General features: G+C 38.9%; 1 protein-coding gene and 1 pseudogene across 1 annotated transcript; one reads left to right on the top strand and one right to left on the bottom strand.

Moving 5' to 3' along the window:
* Positions 1 to 1,673: 1,673 nt before the first annotated feature.
* Positions 1,674 to 2,168, bottom strand: LOC140507543 (coiled-coil domain-containing protein 12 pseudogene; annotated as a pseudogene).
* Positions 2,169 to 15,751: 13,583 nt separating this feature from the next.
* Positions 15,752 to 16,717, top strand: LOC140508667 (olfactory receptor 52N1-like). Its single transcript, XM_072616554.1, has one exon. It carries the CDS (start codon positions 15,752 to 15,754, stop codon positions 16,715 to 16,717), a length of 966 nt encoding a protein of 321 aa, XP_072472655.1.
* The last annotated feature ends 6,331 nt before the right edge of the window (positions 16,718 to 23,048 follow it).

The following is a 23,048-nucleotide window of genomic DNA, read 5'->3' as shown; positions in this document are numbered from 1 at the left end:
AAAGGTGAACAGCAAAGAGAAGTCATAAGGGACTACTAAAGTTGAACTGTTTATATTCCTACATGGAAAGACAATATTTGTAACTCTTGAAACATTTCAGTATCTGGGTACTGGGTGGGATTACACACACACACATGCACGCACACACACATACATAGAGACAGAGTGCACAGAGTGAATTGAAGAGGATGGGATCATATCTTAAAAAAAAATGAAATCAAGCAGTGAGAGAGAAATATATTGGGAGGAGAAAGGGAGAAATTGAATGGGGCAAATTATCTCTCATAAAATAGGCAAGCAAACGACTCATTAGTGGAGGGATAAAGAGGGGAGGTGAGAGAAAAACATGAAGTCTACTCTCATCACTTTCCACTAAAGGAAAGAATAAAATGCACACTCATTTTGGTAGGAAAACCTATCTCACAATACAGGAAAGTGGGGGATAAGGGGACAAGCAGGGTGGGGGGGATGATAGAAGGGAGGGCATGGGGAGGAGAGTGCAATTCGAGGTCAACACTCATGGGGAGGGATAGGATCAAAAGAGAATAGAAGTAATGGGGGACAGGATAGGATGGAGGGAAATATAGTTAGTCCTATACAACACAACTATTATGGAAGTCATTTGCAAAACTACACAGATTTGGCCTATATTGAATTGCTCGCCTTCCAAAGGGAAGGGGTGGAGAGGGAGGGAGGTAAAGAAGTTGGAACTCAAAGTGTTAGAATCAACTGTCGAGTAATGTTCTTGCCACTAGGAAATAAGAAATACAGGTAAAGGGGTATAGAAAGCTATCTGCCCCTACAGGACAAAAGAGAAGATGGAGACAAGGGCAGAGAGGGATGATAGAAGAGAGAGCAGATTGGTCATAGGGGCAATTAGAATGCTTGGTGTTTGGGGGGGGGGAGGGGATAAAAGGGGAGAAAATTTGTAACCCAAAATTTTGTTAAAATGAATGTTAAAAGTTAAATAAATAAATTAAATTTAAAAAAAAAAAGAATTTTGAGTGTCCTTACTAGCCACTGCAAGAATAAAATCAGCACAGAATACAAGCACATAGGTATATTCAATTTATTCATCCACTAAAGTAATAGACACATGTTTCTCAATTCTACAGATGACATATTTGTTAATACAGAGTAAAGAAAAGTGGATGATTTCCTGGGAACTATTCAAAGTTCTTTGAGTTTTTTATTCATAACTATGGCTCCCACCCTGGAGTAACATTCGTCCACCCCACCTCCACTTGGGTCAGTTTTCTAAAAAGTCTAAAATACATACCTATACACAGCCATGTTGATCCCTGTCTTACCATCACCCCCAACCTGCCCTGATTCAGGTTACCAACTGGCCAGTACTTCATGAATTTAGCTGATACTTTATCACAGAAGCCTGGAGTATAGTATTAGCATGGTGAAAACAGTAGAGAAGCTCTCACTAATGAATGTAACATATTATGGCTTTATTTTTTTTGTTTAGATTGTGATAATCATAGAACAGACAAACTTTCAAGCCACACCTCTAAAATATGCTCAAGACACATTCAGATGGGCATTAAAGGGCAACCCGAGTGGAGATCACTGGGGAACCATGATGGAGGGTGAGCCCTCTGTCCCTAGCCAAGAAGGATCAGTCCACATTGCTATCTAGTGTGACCAAGGGCTGAGAGGCCTCTTTAGATGGAGTCACTCTCTTCCTGCTTTGCAGATTCTGCCAGTTGCGAGGTCATCTTCTTGGACCTCAGAAGTCTTTCTTGGATTGTCTCTGCAATGGCTCTCTGAGTCCTCTTCTCCAGCTTTTCCAGTTTCTTTGTCACGTCTCTCTTTAAGTCCCAATCTGGCTTTCTGGGGGCAAGATTGGGGAAATTCGTTTCCTCAGTGCTCAGCTCAGACTTTTCTGCTTCCAGTTGGACTTTTTCTTCCGCAGAGGCTAGTTTCACCTGAGGCAACTTCCTCTTCTTTTGCTCCTTGTCCTCAGGGACATAGTTCCTCCATTTGACTTCCTGGTGTTTCTCACAGCCTTCTCCCCTGATGTGTTTACTGTTTGGTTCCTCCTTTTCCTTCTTCTCGAGTCCAGTCTTTCTTCTAAGTGCCTTGAGCTGCTCCTTCTGCTGTAGAGCTGCCACTTTCTTCAGAGGTCCAGAAACAGCTGTCTGGTTTTTGTTCCTCATTTGTTCAGGGACATGAGTGTGATAGAACCTGAAATAGCAATTTAGCCCTCTCTAAAGAGGAGAGAAGTAGGTCAGTGAGTAAGGAAATGGGAGAGGATGTCAACACAAATTCTAAATGAGAACAGTAAACCCAACAAAATTGAGGTCCTTAATTAGAGCAAATGAGTTGCAGTTTGGGGTGCCACGCAACAAGTACTGTGATACCCAAAGAGGGGTCTGGGAACTAGGTTTATGTGGGGTACTAAAGCAGAGGTAATGACCAGGCTGCAGGAGGGAAGAATTAGGCATCTCTGTTTCATGAAGCAAGTTGTTATATATAACAAGCAAAAGTCCATAAAAAACTCTTGGGAATCTCTGGAGAGGAAAAGTTTGGAAGATCTACAAACTAAATGGAGGCAGGAAGTGACCATGTGTGATCCGCCTCAGGCAATTCATTGCCCTGGGAATGGAGACCAGGATAGCAGTCAGTCCTTAAGTCAATTGTTCGTCAGGGGAAAATGGTAAAACCTGCTGGTTCTCCTCTTCTGAATGAATGGAGTTGTTGGTCACCTAGGATGGAGATGTGGTAAATACCAGAGACCTGCTTCTGCCTACTGTTGAGCTAGTTCAGCTGTGGATGTTCTGTTTTGACCTACACCCAGAATGGTCTTGATGAGGGCTCAGGAAAAATAGGGCAACAACAGAGGAACCCCAAGACTGGAGTGCCCTGCATGGTTTGTCTGGATAAGAATTTGCAGACTCAAGCATTCTTGACATCAAGGTGGTAAAGATTTATTACATTTTTCAGAGGGCAAGAGTTCTTAGGGAACTTGCTATTTGAATGGGGTACAGGTAAAGTTTATATAGGATATTGTATTGTATAACATGTGCCATGTGATTACTAGGTGATTGGGGGCGAAGATTAGGGAGTGGTTAAGGAGTGGTTAGTTCTTAAAGGAACATGCACTTTTGGTATCTACTATGCAGGTATTTTACCCAGAATTCATCAGGAAAGAGCCCAAGGAGGGTGGGGTTTGCTACTTGGAGGTGTGGTTTTAGGCCTGAAACATCATAGCTAAGTCAACTAACTGTCAGGACTAAGTAATAATACTAGGCTGCTCTCATCAGTGTCTTGTTACACAAGATAAACGTCTTGGATACTCATGATTGGTCAGTGAGTAGTAAATGTATGCGATTATTACCCAGTAAACAGCCAGCTTAGTGAGTACACAGCTGGATCAGACTAATAAATTCTATAGGTGCAGCTGGCTACTATATCAGGAAAAGAGATAAAAGTTTTGCTAGGCCAGGTTGTGTCCTTGGGCTGGGGTAAGCTGCCTGGGATAGTGCTTTGAAGCTAGGGACTAATGTGATTTTTAAAGAAAATGTGATTTTAGAATTGAGGTCCAAGCACACGCACCCAAGCACTCCATCACTCTGACTTGTAAATTACTCAATTGGGACAGTCTGGGTTCTTTCTTTGAGGAATTAGTCACATGTTGCCTTGCTTGTTGTCTTCCCTCTTTGGGCAAAAAAAACCCTTTGGCCCTTTAATATTCCTAGCACTAAGCAGTCATTCACTCAACACACACTGTTTGCCAGGCAACTTGCAAGCAGTAAGGATCCAAATACAAGCAAAAACACAGGACACTTCTTAATGCTAACAGGCCTTGACAAATACCCAAAAAGGGGCTGAAAGCTTAGCAGGTCGAGAGAGGAAAGGAAGGTCCACTCCATAGTTTTCTCTTTGGCTTTAGGGACTTGTTTTATATTTAAAAAGGTCTAAACGTGGTCCCAAAGCTGCTCCATAAACTCAGGAAAAATCCCCAAGACTGAACAGAGGGTTTTGCCTCACCTTGTCTATTTTACCTCTGGCCTCTTTGTGCTTGAGGCAAAATTCAGTTTCCTGGAAATATATGGGTAATAAAACAGCAGTTTCCATTATAACTTCTGCTTAACAGGCAAATTTCTGGAAAGGAGGTGGGGGCGAAGAGAAGAAAGTGGTGGGTCATGAGGGAAATAACTGACCTTTTCTTGAGGGTTTTCTTCAGCCTGAATCCTCAGCTCAGAGACAAGTATTATAGTCAAGTAGTGGCTCCTTCCTACAATGATCTCAAAGTCCTTCCAAGGGCTCTCAGTCTGCTACAGCAACTGGCATTCCTCAAAAGGTCTTTTTATCCAGTTCTGAGGTAGCTTCTCTATTGTATACCAAGTGCAGAGGGTGTGAACTACTTTTTCTCACAAGGACTCTGATTGTGAACCAGCCTGGTTCACAACCACCTCTGACTGACACAATCAAAAATAGCATTTTCACCTAGTCTAGGCTGCTGCACCCTAAATGGTGGGTTTCTCCCACAGCTTGACACAAAAACAGTATCAGCTCTCAGGGAACTTTTGAACTGGTGAAGTTATTGAGAATTAGGCAGAGGAAAAGATCAGGAGGACTTTTTATTTCTGGATGAATAGTTTGCTTTCTTATATCTGGTCACTGGATTCAGATGGTCCTGGAGGAGAAGTGAGGCTGGTGACCTGCCTCCCTCACTCAAAACAAAGTCAAGTGCAAGTCATGTCATCATTTCTCAGAGGGCATGGTCTTCTTTGGCTGGAAGGACAGAACACAAGCAGGGAGTAAATGTTCCTGAGAATAGGTGGGGTGGGGGTGTCAGGCCTCAAAACTTATTCTGGGCAAGTTACCTAACTTCTATCAGCCTCAGTGTCCTCATCTGTAAAATGTAGAAAATAATAATAATAATGATAGCACTAGAGTTATTGTGATATTGTGATTTTATTAAATTATAATAATCCAGGGTTGCTATGAACATCAAAAGAGATACTATTGGTAAAAATTTATCACAGTGTTTGTGGTATGGGAAATTTTTATTTTCTTTTATTATTAGAAACTCAGGGTCATTCCTCCTGCAAATTTTTGTTAATTAAAAGTCTATATTGTGTTAATATTAACCTCATATGACCAAAACTTGTCCCATGGGATGTGAAAATTGACTCGGAGTCTTAAACATTCCTTAGATAAGGAGCCAGAGGAAGAATCTCAACTGTCTTTGACTCTTTGGTGACATGTAAATCCTCCTCTTCAATAAGCTGAATTGTGAGCTTTCTAAATTTAGTTTAATCTGTAACCTGACTTAGTTTAGGTATAAAGTGTATTTGAGGAGCTTTGTTTCATTAGTGGATTTATGAGATTATGATTGTTTAAGTGTTTGTTCAACTTTTATGACATTAAAAGAAGCATGAGATTATGGATCTATCTTCTCTTTAACTTTTATGGCCTAAGAAGAATTTACAAGATTGCAATATGTAAATGAATTATTTCTCTGTCACTCTCAGGTAATTTTTCCCATAAGAGGCCTTATCAGAATACTAATTACTGTTAAAGTATTGTCTGAGACCTGGATCTATGCTTGGGTGCAATAATAAAGCCTAGGTTTTTAACCCTATATTTTCTGTATTGTCGTTAATATATAATTGGTAGCAGTTTCAGAGAGCAAATATTTCTCCCATTATATCTGGCATGAAGTAAGTAATTAATAAATGCTCCATTCTTTTTCCTCTTTCTCTTATGAAAATAAGTGTTCATTCAGCATGCAAAATAAAGTTTTCCTAGGTCCTTAGATTTGAACTCATTGAGAACAGTTAGATAGTCTATTATTATCTCCTCAACCTGGAAAGTCAAATAACTGATTTTTGACTTAAAAAGTTTTTTTTCAAGTCACAGGAATTCTCTTTTTAATTAGTTCCTACTAGTAGGCCCATTTTAAAAAGTTTTAATAATATTTTATTTTTTCCAATTATATCTAAAGACAATTTTCAACCTTCATTTTAGAAAGATTTTGAATTCTAAATTTTTCTCCCTTTCTTTCTTCCCTCACCTCTCTCCAAGATGGCAAGCAATCTGATATAGATTATATGTATTCAGTAATGCAAAACATATTTCCACATTAGTCATGTTGTGAAAGAAGACACATAAGAAAAGGAAAAAAAAATCACAGGGAAAAAAGTGAAAATATTATGATTCAATCTGAAGTACGTTTTTGGAAAACCCAAAGAAGAAATCTATGGATACATATATACACAGTTCTGAAAGCAATTTCCCACATTAATTATGTCTTAATATGTATACATTTTCATCATCTCTCAGTTAGGAGGTAACTGGGGGTATTTCATCTTCATTCTTTTGGAGCCTTGCTTTATGCAGGTGGTTTATCATTTCTTATCAGAGTTCTCAAGTCTTTCATAGCTGACTAGTTAACACCTTGGTACTAAGCACTGAGCCTCTTTTAACAATACAGGAAATTATCATAGCAATCTAGGTTGCTAGGAAAAACCCACTCATTTCAAAGTTTTCACTTGGATGAAACCCCAAGATCTTTGTAGTGGAACAATTATCCTGATTTCAGGTTCACTATCCTCTTCTGGTGGATGCCTTTCCCTATTATAAAACAAAAGATACTAACAGGGAGATGATACCTTGAATAAAAAGGCAAAAGCAAGAGAGCACAGCATACTGCCCAGCATATAGTAGGTGCTTAAGTAAATTCTAGTGGATTTGATTTGTTGCACATTGAAAACAAGTGATGTATATGAAAATTAACCTAGGAAGTGAATGGCTTGCTGAGGTTTTGTTCTTGGATAGAATTTGAATATCTAGATCACACCTTATAATATAGATTTAACAGATTACTGACCAGATGTAGAATAGATTTAAGAAATACCAAGAATAATGTATTTGTCAGGTGTCTTCTGAATCCAATTTATTTTTTAAAAAAAACCTTCAAATTATAAAGGATGGGTGAGGGAAAGCAGTGCTTTTCTAGTTCCTTACAAAGGATATCCTTGACAAAGGATAGTCAAAACAAAAAGGAAGAGATGGGGGTGGGGAGGGGGAAGAAGAGGGAGAAGATAGAGATGGAGGAGGAAGAGTAGGAAAAAACTTTAGGCAATTTTAATATGGCTTCCGTTATCACTAAGAGAAGGAAACTAGTATCTGGGTCAAAATGGTGGAAACTCTGGAGGGAAGTCATCACTCCATTCTAGTGTTTCCTGTACAGAAGGAGACACAAAACGGATATTGTGAAAGTAGATTTCAGTTGCTTAGGAGGAGAGGAACAGTGTCCTTTGGAACAAATGAGTTAGGTTAGTGTAGAAGGGATGAGTGATACCCAAAATGAAATTAAAAGAAACAAGGAGAAGCAATTCTATTAAGGAAGAAAACAGGGATATGTCTAAATAAATAATTAAGAAACCTACTGACCATCCATTTTATTTTATGAATAGAAAATGGAAGCAGCCCAGTAAGAGAAGATAAATATAACAGTATGACAGTTCTATAAAAATTTGTGTTAGGAGTGCTAAAAATCAGAATTGGCTCAAGCTGTGAAGAGAACCTAAGGACAACAAAATGAGTTTTTGTTTTTTTTAAAGAAACATAAGGAGAAAATGGAGAATCAAAGAATGGATTGAAACTTCACAAGTGGCAGATAGGCCAGTGATAACAACTGAACCTAAAACATTCCCAAAGGACTCTTGAAGCAAAATGCCATCCACCTCCAGAGAGAGAATTATGGAACTGGAACACAGAATGAGGCAGACTCTTTTATGTCATATTTTCTTGTGTTATGTTTTGTTTTGTTTGATTTTTCTCATGGTTTCTCCCACTTGTTTTAATTCTTCTATGCAACATGACTAATATGAAAATGTGGTTAATAACAATGTATATGTGGAACCCATATAGGATTGCATGCTGTCTTGGGGAAGGAAGAGGGAGAAAAGGGGAGAAAGTTTAAGACTTCTGGAAGTGATTGTTGAAAACTGAAAACAAATTAATTAATTAAAAATTTGGGTAAGTCAATGATGAAAGACCACTTAGCTGCACTGGTGAAATCAACTTGCCTGACTCACAGGAATTATAATGTTCCTCCCTGAAAGAAATGAGAGGTGTGATTATACAGGTACCACCAACATTATTTCAGAGGAAATTTGAAAGACCTCTATGAACTGATGTAGACAGAATAGAAACCAAAATCCTAGTCATTGCCTGTGAAAAACTCCTTCTTAGAATTTTTGGCATAGATTCTGACCCCAAATTCCTCTTGGTTCCTGGCACAACAGGTTTGTTCTAAGGACCATTGGATCTAGGAAATTTACATTTGGCTTTAGATAAGCCCATAGAGACTAGGCATATCAATTCTGACTTTTTTTCTTCTCTAGGAAAAAATAGCAGGTGGAACATTACCCTCCTTTGGGGTAGTGAGGAAACCTGGTATAAACAATTTAAATTCCCATAGTGTCAGTGTCCCTATATGCTTCATCTTTATGTAGTATCTGTTTTTTCTCCTTGTCTGAACATCTCACAGGCTCTGACTCAAGTATATGTTCTGGGCATGAGTTCATACCTCCAATTTTATTCTCTGATACTCTCAGGGTAAGTTGATTTCTGAGTTTAAGGATATATATCATTGGTTTATGGTATGTACAGATGAATCTAGACTAGAAATCATTACATGATGGTTGGGAAAAGGCTTGACTCGTTGTATCTTCCTCTGTTGGCATAAAAGACAGAATTGATCTTATTATGTGAAGGCTATCCAAAGTTAATTGGCAATTTAGCTTTTTCTACAGCTGGTCTTTGTCTTCAGCTAGAACAGGACAAACAAGAATGAGGAGGATTTTGGGTAGATTTTAGGAGGATGGCACACTATAGAGTTTTCTTCCCTCTACCTTGTCCCCTGCACAGGTGAACCAGTCCTGCTGAGAAATAACAGGTGAGGAAGCTCCTCTTGGTCCTTGTCTATTCTGACTTTAGGGAGTTTTTTCATTCACCTCAAAGTGCTTATATTCAATGCTCAGGTCATTTGGAAATCGGTATCTTTGACTCTTGCTTCTTTCTCACTTTCTATATCCAATCAGTCCTTAAATCTCAATTCTATGTTACTTCAAAGATTTATGGATTCATTAAAATGATTAAACTACAGAGCAGATTATAGCTCCTTCATGCCTCAGAATATAGTTTTGGGAGTTGCTATGAGCATTAACACCTGACTGCCAAGCTTTGTGTGCTAAACTTCTCAGTACTGAACTATGCTGATCTTTGAATCACAGACCTCATAGGATTGGTATTTGAAGCCCATATTCCTTCTTAGGAAGTAATGTGTCATTCTTCTGGCTTAACTTTTAAGAATACAGGGTCATCTTTATACTGCTGTTAGCCATTGAGGAATGCCTTAATGGAACCCATATCATTCTCCAAAATATCTTTGGCATATTTTCTATCCTTTCATGAACACCCAACATTCTCATTCAGACCCTTATTACCATCTTCTGGTACCATTACAATAGCTTCAGAATTGTATGTATCCACCTTCTGTCAGTTGCATTCCACCATCAAAATTCAGGCCAGACTAATACCTCTTATGCATGGTTCCAGTAACATCAGTCTCCTCCCTCAGAAGTATCAATGGCTTATAACTGCCTGCCCTCTGCCAAAACAAACAAACCCACAAATATCTTAACATTCAGGGTCCTCCATAATATGGTTCCAACTTAAATTTCCAATTTTATCTTATAATACCTTTTGGCTTTTACTCCACTACTCTGTTCCTAAAATAATAGCTCTGAATTCCCAATATTCCTAACTTTTCTAACTCTATTCATTCTGTTCTTGAGGACTAGAATGTCCTTACCCTGTGTCATTCTACCTGTTGTCATTCTGTTCATTCTTTTTGACTCCTTCTAAAGGGAAGTGTTGACTTCCTTATAGTCAATAATGACCTACCATAGTACTTTGCTTATAATTCTCATCTGCACTTCTGTCTCACTCATACCCATTCATCCCAATGACTCTAAACCCCTGGAGATGATCATTCAAACTTCTTCCCTGACCTTTACTGCCCCCTTCCTTATTCCCATTCTTCACAACCCAATCCCCCCAATATCACACCCTTAAATTACCCACCACCTGTTCCTTTGTATTTCCTGGAATTCCTGTTCTATAAACAACAAACTTGCTTTTATTTTAATTTTTTCTTCTCCCAATCCTTCTGTGTTTTGACTATCACTGAGAACCATCTCACTCCTGATGAAACAGCTTTCCAGACCTCCCTTTCCAGAACTGGCTGAACTTTTCCTCATTCCCCTCTGCTCACTGACCAAGGTAGAGGAGTTGGAATTTTAGTGCTCTTCACACATCCAGGTTGTCCCTCTACTATTGTCACCCTTAACTTTTACCTCTTTGAGGTCCAATCAATCCTCATCTACTACCCAATCAATATTCCTATATCTTTGGTCTAACAACTCCTAAATATACCCCTCTTCTTTCCTCAAAGAATTTGGTTCCTTGATCACAGTATTTCTTTCCTCCTTCGTTCCTCAACTCATACTACAGGCTTCAACATACATATTGATACTCCGTCAAATATACTCATTTTTACATGAAACCATCCTCTGCTCCACCTCTGTTACAAATAGAGATGATTATATGTTTGATCTTTCCAACACTCACAAATGCACCTCTTCCACGTTTATGAACTCAAAAATTCCCTTTTCTAATAACACCGTGTTGTCATTCCATCTCTCTTCTGTCTTGCGGTTCCAAACATTATTCCTCTACACCATAACCTCGAATCCTTCTACTGCTCAGTTCTTTCCCAGACCACAATCCCCTGCACTAGCTATACTTTTCTCCCTTTCTCATCTTGACCCCTTGTTGAACCACTTCATCTACACACGTTTCTCTTCTCTCCAGTCCCTGACCCCCTTATTGTATTGATGATTCTACAGTCTCAGTCCTGGATGGCTCCCACCATCAGATGTCTTTTCTATTACATGTGCTACAAAGTTAGAGGAAATCAAGAAACTGTGCTGTTTCCATTATAAATTTATGTTATATAACCTCACCTGGGTCCTCACTGCTACAAGTGAATCCTTTTACACTTTCCTAATTAACTCATTATTCAACCTCAACACCAGTAATTCCAAACTTTTTTTATTCCCTCCTCAAAACTGAACCTTGCTTCATAATTTACTGGGGAAAAATAAGTCAGTTTGCTCAGAGTTCTCTGTTCTCTTTTCACCTCATCTCCCATCACCCAGTTTCCTTCTACTTCCTCTGTACCTGTCACATAGGAAGATGTTGTCATTTTCCTCTCCAAGGTTAGCTCTTCTACATACACAAGTGATCCCATTTCATCCCATTTTGTTTACCAGATTGCCTCCTCTATCATCCTTATTATTTGACTTGGCTTCAATCTTTCCTTGTCTCCTGGCTGTTTTCCTGCTGTCTACAAATATGCCCATGTCTCACTCATCTTCAAAATTCTCCTTTATGTAATCCATATATTCCCACTAGCTACAGTCTCATGTCTCTCTTCCATTGCATTGCTAAATTCCTTGATAAGATCAGTTATAATAGGTACTTCCACTTTCTTTCCTCTCTCTTTTTCACTCTCAATCATCTGGCATTATCCAACCAAAACTACACATTCATTTGCCAAATATAATGGCCTTTTCTGAATCCCCATACTTCTTGGCCTCTCTGCAGTCTTTGACACTGTCAATCACCTTCTTTTTGATACTATCTTCTCTCTAGGCTCTCACAAAACTATTTTCTCTCAACTCCCCTCCTTCTTATGTGACCAGTCTTTCCTCTGTTGGATCTACATCTATGTCATACCTATTATTTTAGATTTCATTTAGGGTTGTTTCCTAGGCCCTCTTCTTCCTCTATATTATTTCATGTGATGATCCTACCAGCTCCCATGGATTCAATTATCATCTCTGTGCTGATGGTTCACAAATGTAGTCACCTAGCCAAAGCCTCCCTGCTGACCTCCAGCCTTTCATCTCCAACTGCCTCCTTGACATCTCAAGATGGGTGTATCTTAGACACCTTGAACTCAAAATATCAAAAACTGAACTTGTTTTCCCCTCAAACTTTCCCCCTTCCTATCTTTTCTATTAATTTTCTATTAAATAATGCCACTGTCTTACTATATGTATATTTTTTAGCATGTATCCATCATTTGCAAGTCACCAGGGCTCTCAACTTATGTATCATCCTCCATTCCTCACTAGCTCTTATTTACCATATCTGATCTGTTGCCAATGTCTGCTAATTTTACCTTTGTAATGTCTCTCCAAATATACACTTTTTTCTCTTCTGATACAGCCAGCCTTCTGGTACAAGCCTACATTATTTCATGCCTGCATTTTTGCAATAGCTTGTTGGTTGATCTGCCTGCCACAAGTTTCTCCCCCCTCTAGTCCACCCACTACTAACTACCAAAATATTTTTCCTAAAGTGTAGGCCTAACCATTGCACTCCCCTACTCAGCAAATTCCACTGTTTCCCTATCATCTCTAGAATCAAATATAAAATCTTCTTTTGGATGATCAAAGTCATTCATAACCTACTTTTTCCTAACCTTTCCAGTCTTCTTTTTTCTTACACCTTTCTTGCATGCCTAGACATACTGTGACCCAAAGAACATAGGTCTCCTGACTCTTTCTTGAACAGGATACTCTATTTTCTTTCCCTGGATATTTCTGCTCACTGTCCAATAGACCTAGAGTTCTCTCTCCTGATATCTGTCTTCTGATGCCCCTGGTTTCTTTTATATCCCAGCTAAAATCCTACTGTCTATAGGAATCCTTTCCATACCCCTCTTAATTCTAGTGTTCTCCATCTATTGATAATTTCTAATTTATCCTGTATATAACTTGTTTGTACATAGTACTTTGCATGTTGTCTCACTCAATAAACTGTAAGCTAGTTGAGACTAGGGGCAGTCTAACATTTTTGTATCTTCAGATCTTAGCACATTGCCTAGAACATAGTAAAGGCCTAATAAATGTTTACTTACTGATTCATATAGTATTTTGTATTGTAGCTTTTTTCCCATGTGTTCTATACTCCTATTTGATCGTGAGGTATGGGAAATCATTGAATGAATCTGATTAATTTTCTGATCATCTGATATCTAGCACATTGCCTGCATCCTCATATTGTAGGTACTTATAGTAAAGTTGTTGAATTTGATTGAAAAATATCTAATTGCATGATTCCTTGAAGTTGTGAGTGATATTGGACTAGGAAAGGACAATTCTGGTTTTTGTTTCCAGAGCAGAGTGTGATATGTAGGGTGTTTAGGTTTAAAAAGATTCGTCTGGATGACAGAAGTTGGTAGCTTTTGTTGAGCTAGAAGGGGCAAAAAAGGCTGAATATGCTGACTTACTCATTTTGCAAATAGGAAAAGAGGTCCCAAAAGCTGTTACCTTTTCAAAGTCCTACAACTAGTGTCAGGTTTTGGATTGGAATTGTCAATACTAGATCAGTTATCTACATTATAATCATCAGCATCTTAGGCAACATAAATACTATTCATTGCATATGTGTGTTTCAAACAAGGCATTCCCCCTCAGTTGACTAAAAAGAGGTCTTCTTACCTGGCAGTCTCCTACATGGGCAATACTTTGCCATAAAAAGTTAAATAACTTTAATCATGCACAAATATGATTTTTGAAAAATTCATAGTGTAGTCTCTATTTTTATTGATAGCCAAGAGAAATTATATTGAAACTATGCATGACTTCATCCTTTAAAAGATTGAGTATACAATGCTATTTCAAGGAAAAGCATTAATAGAAGTATATAATGCTTAAGATTTAACTCATCATTCTACCTCAGAGAGAACTTTTATGATCATAAATGTGTCATACCTACACGTCATGCATACCCAATGACAGAACCCCTGGGAACTCCATGAGAGACCTTCCACTTAATTAATAACAAATCATTTATGATTAATTTTTGACCATTCAACTTAAATCCATCAACTTGTGCAGTCATCTGGCTCACATTTCTCCATCTTATCTATAGGGACAGCCTAAGAAATTTTCTCAGTTTCTTCACTCACATCAGGGTCAACTACATCTACATCATCCTGAAGCAAAGAGTTAGTATAGTAACCCTAGTCCAAAAAAAAAAAAAAAAAAAAAAAAAGGAGGTTAATTTGGCATCCCTTACTAATTAACTAATTTCTGACTCCTTGTTACCAGCACTGCTTTCTTGATATGTCCATTAAGTATCCACTTAATAATACATTCCAGAATTTTTCCAAGAATAGAAATAAAACTCACTGTTCTAAAGTTTATACAATTCTTTTCTCCCTTTTCTGGGACATTTGCTCTTTTCCAATCCTGTAGCACCTTTTCCATTAACCATGCTCTTTCACTGATCCCTGGCAATGGTTCAGCAGGCATATCAATCAATTCCTTCAGTATCCTTGGATCTAACTAACCTCATGTGGTTACTTATTCTCTTCATGTATACCTCGATTCTCTCTCTTTTTTTTAATCATATCTTTACGTGGATCCACAAAACAAGAACTTGGAAACAAAGGTGGAAATTGCAGAGATACGTTTTGATTCCATAGGAGGAGAATCTCCTCAGTGACTAAAGATCCCCAAAGATGGAATAGTACACAAGAAGTATCTAGTTCCCAATCACCAGTGCTCTTTAATTAGAGGCTTGGTGACCACTTCTCAGTGTTGTAGAGGGCATTTCTGCTAAGGTATATGTTAGACTACAAGACCTTTCGCATCATGTCCATCTCTGAACTACTGTGATTCTGTAATTTACCTATTTTCATCATGTCAAATTCAAGAGCAGGGGCCTTCCAAGAAAACAAGAGAAAATAAAAGAACCCCCAGAGGTACCTACTCAAAGGAGGTAGCTAAGATGTCACAGAGTGAGCATTAGGTGAGGTTTGTTGATTAATTGTTTATAATTAAAATAGGACAGCACAATGAGATGTCATCTAGTCCTCTTGCCTGTTGATGAGGAATTAAGGCATTAAATAAAAAATAATTTATGAGATATTGAATATTTACTATCTACTTTCCATTCCAGTCAGATCTTCTATTATAAAAGACATGCTCATTGAATATTATAATTGGAAAGAAGACCATATAGTTTAGTAACCTGATTTTATAGATGAGGAAGCTTAGGTACACAGATGATAAGTGCTATATATAGGATTACAAAGCATATTAAGGATCAAAGCTAGGACAAAAACCCAGATCAACTGGAATATAGTAGACACTTAATTTTGATTGACTAACTGATAGAAACTTGGAATACAAACACAAAAGTGAGACATCTTTGACCTCAAGAAATTTGGGGTTTATGTAAGGAGATATATGTTCACAGATGAATAAATATGGGATATGTGTGTGTGTGTGTGTGTGTGTGTGTGTGTGTGTGTGTAAAACAAATGAATTGTTATGAGGGGGTGGCTAACAATTGGGGGAACTGAAAAAGTCCTCTTGAAAGATGTAGTGATTAAACTGAGATCTGAAGATAGGCAAAGATTCCAAGCAGAGAAGAGGAAGAAGAACATTTCAGGCAGATGGTATAGTGGGTCATAATAGCCTACATGCAGAAATAAATGGTTACGCACAAAAAAAGTAAAATGAATGATTGTTATGGAGAAGTAGTTGCATGGTTATCGGGAATCTTTAGTTTCCTATTTTCTTTGTCTTTATAGAGACTATTCTGTTTTGGGCCACATCATGACCTTCCAGGTACAAGCATGTCAGCTCCAAATATCAGCAGCTTGACCCCAGATTCATTCATCCTCAATGGCATCCCAGGGCTGGAAGCAGTGCAAGTGTGGATCTCCCTCCCATTCTGCACCATGTATGTTGTTGCCCTCACAGGGAACTTTGGCCTCACGTATCTCATCTACTCTGAGGATGCTCTGCATCGGCCCATGTACATTTTCCTGGCTCTGCTGTCCTTCACAGATGTGCTTATGTGTACAAGCACGCTGCCCAACACACTCTTCATCTTTTGGTTCAACTTCAAGGAGATTAACTTCAATGCCTGCCTGGTTCAAATGTTCTTTGTACACACCTTCACAGGGATGGAGTCTGGGATGCTCATGCTCATGGCCCTGGACCGCTACGTGGCCATCTGTTTCCCCCTGCGCTACGGTACCATTCTCACCAACCCCATCATCGCCAAGGCTGGGCTCCTTACCTTCCTGCGGGGTGTGATGTTGGTCATTCCCTTTACTTTCCTCACCAAGAGGCTGCCTTATTGCCGAGGGAACCTTATTCCTCATACGTACTGTGACCACATGTCTGTGGCCAAAGTGTCCTGTGGCAATGTAAAAGTCAATGCGGTGTATGGGTTGATGGTTGCCCTGCTCATTGGGGGCTTTGACATTCTCTGTATCACTGTTTCCTACACCATGATACTCAAGGCAGTGGTCAGCTTGAAATCTGCAGATGCTCGGCAGAAGGCCTTTGGGACATGCACAGCTCACCTCTGTGCCATTGTCATCACTTATGTTCCAGCTTTCTTCACCTTCTTCACCCACCGCTTTGGAGGCCATACCATCCCTCCTCATATTCACATCATTATGGCCAATCTCTATCTGCTCCTGCCTCCCACTATGAACCCAATTGTCTATGGGGTAAAGACTAAGCAGATTCGGAACTGTGTCATTAGATTCTTACTTCAGAAAAAAGATGCTTCATCTCAAGGCATATGAATAGCTCCCTTTAAAATGCCCAACAAATAGAAATAAGCCCTTATATACATATAGATAACACTTCAGAATAAAAACAAAGTTCTTATCTGTCATGTCATGTGATTTACCCAACAAGCTTGTAAGGAAATCAGAATTGGGATTATCATACCAATTTTACAGATAAGAATCACAATGCTTAAGATATTTATTTAAGGATTGATAATATTGATGGTGTGACAAAGGATATCTTCTAGTTAATGATGCAGCTGAGACTTGAACCCATGTCATTTGCTTCTGACTCCAACGTCCTTTCTACTATTACACATTGTCTCTTTCAGAAAGATATGAGGTCATCAACTGCATAAGACATTGTCCCAAAGTATGACCTTCCTATGATGTCAGTCCTAAAGAAAACCTATGTTAGGACTCCAACCTCTGCTCCTTCTGTTCCTTTTAGCACTGAATCTCCTCTCACTGGGAATATGTCATTTCATTCTGTGGAAAGGCCTGGCTTCATCTCAACTTCTCTCTTCTGGAGACTCTTTGCCTAGAAAAGCCTCACTCTTCATTGACACACTATTTTTATCCATAATAGGCAAGCCAATTAATGGGATAGTTATTTTTTCTGGGAACTCATTTTGGTGACACCCAAATTATTTTGGAATTCAGGGATGGGGTGGGTGGGTCCTCATTGGTCATTGTTCTTTGGGGCAGTGTCAAAAGTGTTTGCTGTATAGAGAATAAATCCAACTTCTCTGGAAGCAGCTTGCTCTTCTTGGTGCTTGAGAATAGTACCATTTCTAGAATATTTGTCCTGAAAATGAGACACCCTTTCCTCTTCTATGCTTTTCATAGCTAGGTACATTATTTTCTTTTCCCTATCTCCAGATCTTCCTGATATCAGACCTTCTGTAACATCTACTGAGAAATTTCTTAGAGAAAAGATAAATGAAAAAGGATGTAGCAGTGACGTTTGAAATGTTGAAATCCCAAATTCTATCCTGAGTTAGTAATCATAACCACCACTATGTAGCAAATGGTTTGTTTTGTTTTGTTTTGTTTTTTTGACTGACAGGCCTCAAATTGGGTACTGTGAAGAATAACAAATGGATCATAAATTAGCCTCAAGGTTTTGTGAGAAAATTATCAAATTTAGAGTCCAAAGTCCTGTGTTAGAATTCTGTCACTTTTACTGAAAAGCTCCCTGAACTTGGCAAGTCATTTACACTCCCTAGAAATAGAAAATTCAGAATGATTAGCATTTCTAGATAACTTTCCCTCTTTCTGCAATCCATCAACTCCTATGATCCTACTAACAGAAGTTTGGATCTGTGCAAGTGATTCACTTACATGCTCTGTAGCTCCAGTTATACAAATTAAGACTGTTCCCTGACCTCTCTACCTTCTTTGCAGAGGCAGGGAACTTTGGGTATGGAACACTGCAGATTTTGTCAGACTCAGTTGACATATTGTTTAGATATACTGATTTTTTTTCTTTCTCATTTTTTGTTGTTGTTAGGGATCAACTGCTGGTGAGGGGTGAGGGAGGGACGTATTGCGAGATGCTGGTAATGTAAAAACAAAAGCTATCAATAAAAATGTAAAATAAAGCCATATTAATAAAAAAAAAAGACTGTACACTAATACATGGCACAGACATTTTTTCAGGAATAATAAAAAAGGCATTTCAATTGTGTCTCTGACTCACTGTGGCCCTGGATCTTTACCCCACACAAACTTCTCTCATAATCTCTGGATCTGCTTAAGGCATCTATTGTCTTACTCCCTGGCCCAGAGATAGAGAATCATGGTCACATATACTCCAATTTAGATTTGCTTTTCTTATGGAAGTTCTGTCTCTGAGCCAGGGTCTGGAAATGGAAGATATATATGGCTCTTGCTAACTCCCATCAGTAAAGTTGCTCTAGGCTGGCCCTGACGCAGGCTTGATATTGTCACCAAATGAGATGCTCATAGGTCATTCAACAGTTAACAGAAAAGTTGTTACCTCCACCACAGCAGGTGAAAGATATTCAGCAATGATAGGCAATGAAAATACAGCTAGTTCAGTAATTTAAGCAAAGCTTCCTTGCCTGAGTTTCCCATTGTGATCCACTAGCCAAGTATCAGAAAGGTTCCTGGAACTTCTTTTGTAGTCAGGTGACCCAGAAGTAATGTTGACAGCTTCAGCCATCCCCTTAGTCACTCAAGTATCAAGAATGGTCCTCATACCTTTTAAGGAAAAACTAACCCTACTTGCATGGGAGCGGGGGTTAGGATATTGCTTCTACTCTATCCCTGTCTTCCTTCAGTTAACATTTTATTGTGGAAGATGGAAACAAAATATTCCTCCACCCTCTTTTCCCCTCAAAACCCACTGCCTTAATTTCTTCTTTGATGAAAGCCCACCTTCCAGACCTCAGTGATCAAGCCCTTTAGAGTAAAAAAGGTAGAGGCCAAGGGAAACAGGTTAAGAGCCAGGCTAGTCATTAACTCGTCCAAAGTTTTAACCCTACTACTCACTGTGTCAGGTTTTTATACTCCTACTGAAACTTCCTGATGCATCAGTTGAGGACACCACATCTTAAGAAGATCCTTGACTAGGTACAATCCTTTCAGAGCACAGTGATAGGGATGGTGAGTGGAACCAAAGTCATGGCATGAAAGGGAGCCTAATGAACTTAGGCTATGAAACTAGGAAAAGGGAAAATAGGATAACTATCCTCAAATATTTGAAGGGTTATCACGTGGAAAATGTGGGGGCTAGGTGGTGCAGTGAATTGAGCTCCAGACCTGGAGTCAAGTGGACCTGAGTTCAAATCCAGCCTCAAATACTTACTAGGTGTGTGACCATGGGTAAGTCACTTAACCCTGTTTGGCTCAGTTACCTCTTCTGCAAAATGAGCTGAAGAAGAAAATAGCAAAACACTCCAGTATCTCTGCCAAGAAAACCTTAAATGGGGTCACAATGAGTCGAACCCAACTGAAATGATTGAAAAACAGCAAAGTGTGGGGAAAAAAAAAGATTTGACTTGTTTAATTTTGATCCAGTGGACAATAATACAAGATATATATCTATGTTACTGGAAGGCAGAATGCACTCAAAATTATTCATTTCAATTCATTCTTCTATCTATTTAACTTATGGTTATATAGTTTATCCTTCATTCTCTAAGAGAACCATGACATCAGGGAGATGATGACATGACTTGCAATTGATTTTGTTTTAAGTGAGGGAGGGCTGTGGAAAGTCACCAGCCTCACTTTCTCCTTCACAGCCATCTGGGTCCAGTGGCCAGATATGGATCAGGATGACTGGAGATGACCCAGGATTCAGTCAGTGGGAAACCTCGGCTAAGGTCTTTTCAAGTTCTCACTTTCAATGAGGCAATGCCCATTCAGTGAATAGACCTCTTCAAGGATTGAGTCAAGGGATGACCCCTTTAATAATTAGAAAAAGAAAAGAATTGAGCTGGGAGGAAAAGACCCTCAGGTTTTCTAGTCAAAAGAGAAAGTTACTATTCACATTCACTCTGAGCCAGGAGGACCCCCAAAATAACTAATAAGTGGTGCAGCGACCTATTGTCCAAAATGAATTGGTTTAAGGCTTGGTCTTTGAGAAAGAAATCTAGTCAGCAAACCCCAAGTTAAGTTTACATAGTTAGTTGAACAGATTCCTGGCTCAGAGTCAATCTGTTCAACTAATTAAGAGAAAAAGCATTCAATGTTTATCATGTTTCAGGTATAGTGCTACATTCTAGGGGCACAATTATAAGAGGAGAAGCAAGATCTCCTCTTAAAGAGCTTACAATCATTGAGGAAGACAGCATACACAGAATATATACAAAATAAATAAGGTACTTGAATAAAAGATACCTGTAAAAGGAGGGCACTAGAAGTTGACAGGCTGAGTAAAGAAAAGAATCCTTGTATATTATCTTGGAGGAAATGACAGGTCCTACGACATAGAGGTGGGGAAGTCCCATTCCCCATGCCATTCCAGGCATGAGAAAGTGCTAGAGTAAAGGTAAGGAAGTGGGAGATGGAATACTGCATATGAGGAATAGAGACTTGGCCATTTCACCAGAGAGTGTGGCAAAGTAAGTAATGGATAATGAGGATGGAAAGATTATTTGGGGCTGGGTTGTGAAAGTTAAACTGAGGGGTATATGCTTTGTCTTCACTGTAAAGGAACCATTGAGTTAGCTATTCAAGATGGTCTTTTGAGCAACCAGAATTTGGTGGCAAGGGGATAAGCTAGTGAGTATAAGTTAAGGGCTATCTTTTGTTTAAAGGAGAGATCAGGATAGCAACTTTTGTTCTGATCTCAGATTCATACATGTAGATTAGAGGTACTTGACAGATAGCAAATAGATGTAAACTTAACCTGGTTTGATATCCCTCTTGGTGATAAGAGTGAGCTCCCAGTCTTGACAGTCCTGGACAATATTTCTCAATGTCTCCTCCCCAGCATCCACTAAGCTGGGCTCATAATGGTGCTGGCATGGCCTTTGTCTCACCTTCTGCAAAGACGGCTCAGATCACAGATTATATCTATCCATGCTGCCCATGGGCCATTATGTAGATGTGTGTGTAAGGGTACACCATACATATAGAACATATGTATGTTTATATCATGTGTGTATTAGATACACACATATAAGCATAATTTTATACATGATTTGTATATCAATCTCTCTTAGTCTTAAATATGTATGTATTTGTGTGTGTGTGTGTTTTACACATGTATTATGTTTCTTGATTTCCTTCCCTCCCAGGAAAATTAATTTATTGTAAAGATAGAGTCCTTCAAAGGCACTCTTGATTTCCTAACAACTATATGACACCAGATATTTTCATCCTGAATGGCATTCCTGGTTTGGAAGCTGCCCACATGTATCTCCCTCTCTTTCTGTACTAAATCTGTTAAATCCATTGTGGGCAACCTTGGCTTTATGTGTCATATTTTCTATGAGGAGTCTCTGCACAAGTCAATATACTTCCTGGTTACCAACTCAGTCACCTGCATTCCTTTCCTTCCTGGTATTCTCTGTGTCTTCAGGTTTTAGATAAAGGAGATACAGTTTGATGTGTATCTTGACCAAGTATTCTTTGTCTAATGTCTCAGCAGCATAAAGTTTGGGGTGCTAATGCCCATTACTGTTATGTGGCCATCTGCTCTCTTCTGCACTGTGACAATACTCTTGCTAACTGCAACATGTCTAAGGCTGGGCTTGCCTTCCTTCTTTTCCCCTTCTTGGTCAAGCACATAGCCTTCTGCCAAAGCAATATCACTTCTTACTCCTACTCAGATACCATTTCTATGTTGAAGTTTTCCTGTGCTGATATAAAGATTTATTTTATCTGTGGTATAATAGTTGCCTTTCTGATTGGACTGTGTGATATTTCCTGTATCTCTGTGTCATATCTCATAATCCTCTAGTGTACGATGAATTTACCATCCATAGAAGTGAGGCAGCGAGGTGGCAAAGTATATAGAGCAGTTGAATTGTGAGTCAGAAAGACCCGAGTTCAAGTCCTGCACTAATACACCTTTAAACATTGACGAGTTGTGCGACTTGTCTCTGCCTCATTTTCCTCATCTAAAAAATGGGAATAATAAGCACACAGGATTGTTATAAGGATCAATCTCACAACATTTGTAGTACTGTAAACAATAGCGATAGCAGTAACAGTAGTAATAGTACTTGTAATAGTATTTTTAGAGTATCTTTCAAACCTTAAAGGGCTACACAAACACTACCTGTTGTTATTATTATGTCTGGAAAAAGATCTCTGCCCTTGTACAGTCCATGTCATTGTCTTTATAATCACATGTTCCTCAGATTTATTGACCTTTTTCTTACCACATGGGGTACCATATTATTGCCCTATCTCTCTTGCTCCTGACCCCAAATCTAAAGTCCATTTTCAATGGGACGAAGATCAATATAATCTCAGATATTATAACTAAGATCCTTGGAGGGACATTATAAAATAATTATCTATAGGGCATGAATTTCAGTCAAATGTATCTTCAATTTTTTCAAGGTGTCTCACAGATTATGTTTCCTCCATATGTCTCAGAACTCAACAACCAGCGTGACCCCAGGAATTCATTAATCTCTACTTTTACCTCAAGGCAAGACTTGTATTGGTCATCTACTTCACTACTCTTTCCCCTCCACTATGGCTACCAGTCCGGGACCAAAGACCCTGCTGAGACCCTCCCTCTGTGACATAAAATCTATTTTAAAAATTGAGGGGATATTTGGAACTAGAGATTGGAGAGGGTGTATCTCAAATATATCTCTTCCCTTTATACCTAACTTGACCCCACTCTTCCACTTAC

The sequence above is a fragment of the Notamacropus eugenii genome, chromosome 5 (assembly GCF_028372415.1).
Source record: "Notamacropus eugenii isolate mMacEug1 chromosome 5, mMacEug1.pri_v2, whole genome shotgun sequence".
Taxonomy (NCBI): domain Eukaryota; kingdom Metazoa; phylum Chordata; class Mammalia; order Diprotodontia; family Macropodidae; genus Notamacropus; species Notamacropus eugenii.
Note: the sequence above shows the minus strand (reverse complement) of the source record. Positions and strands in the feature narration are given on the sequence as shown.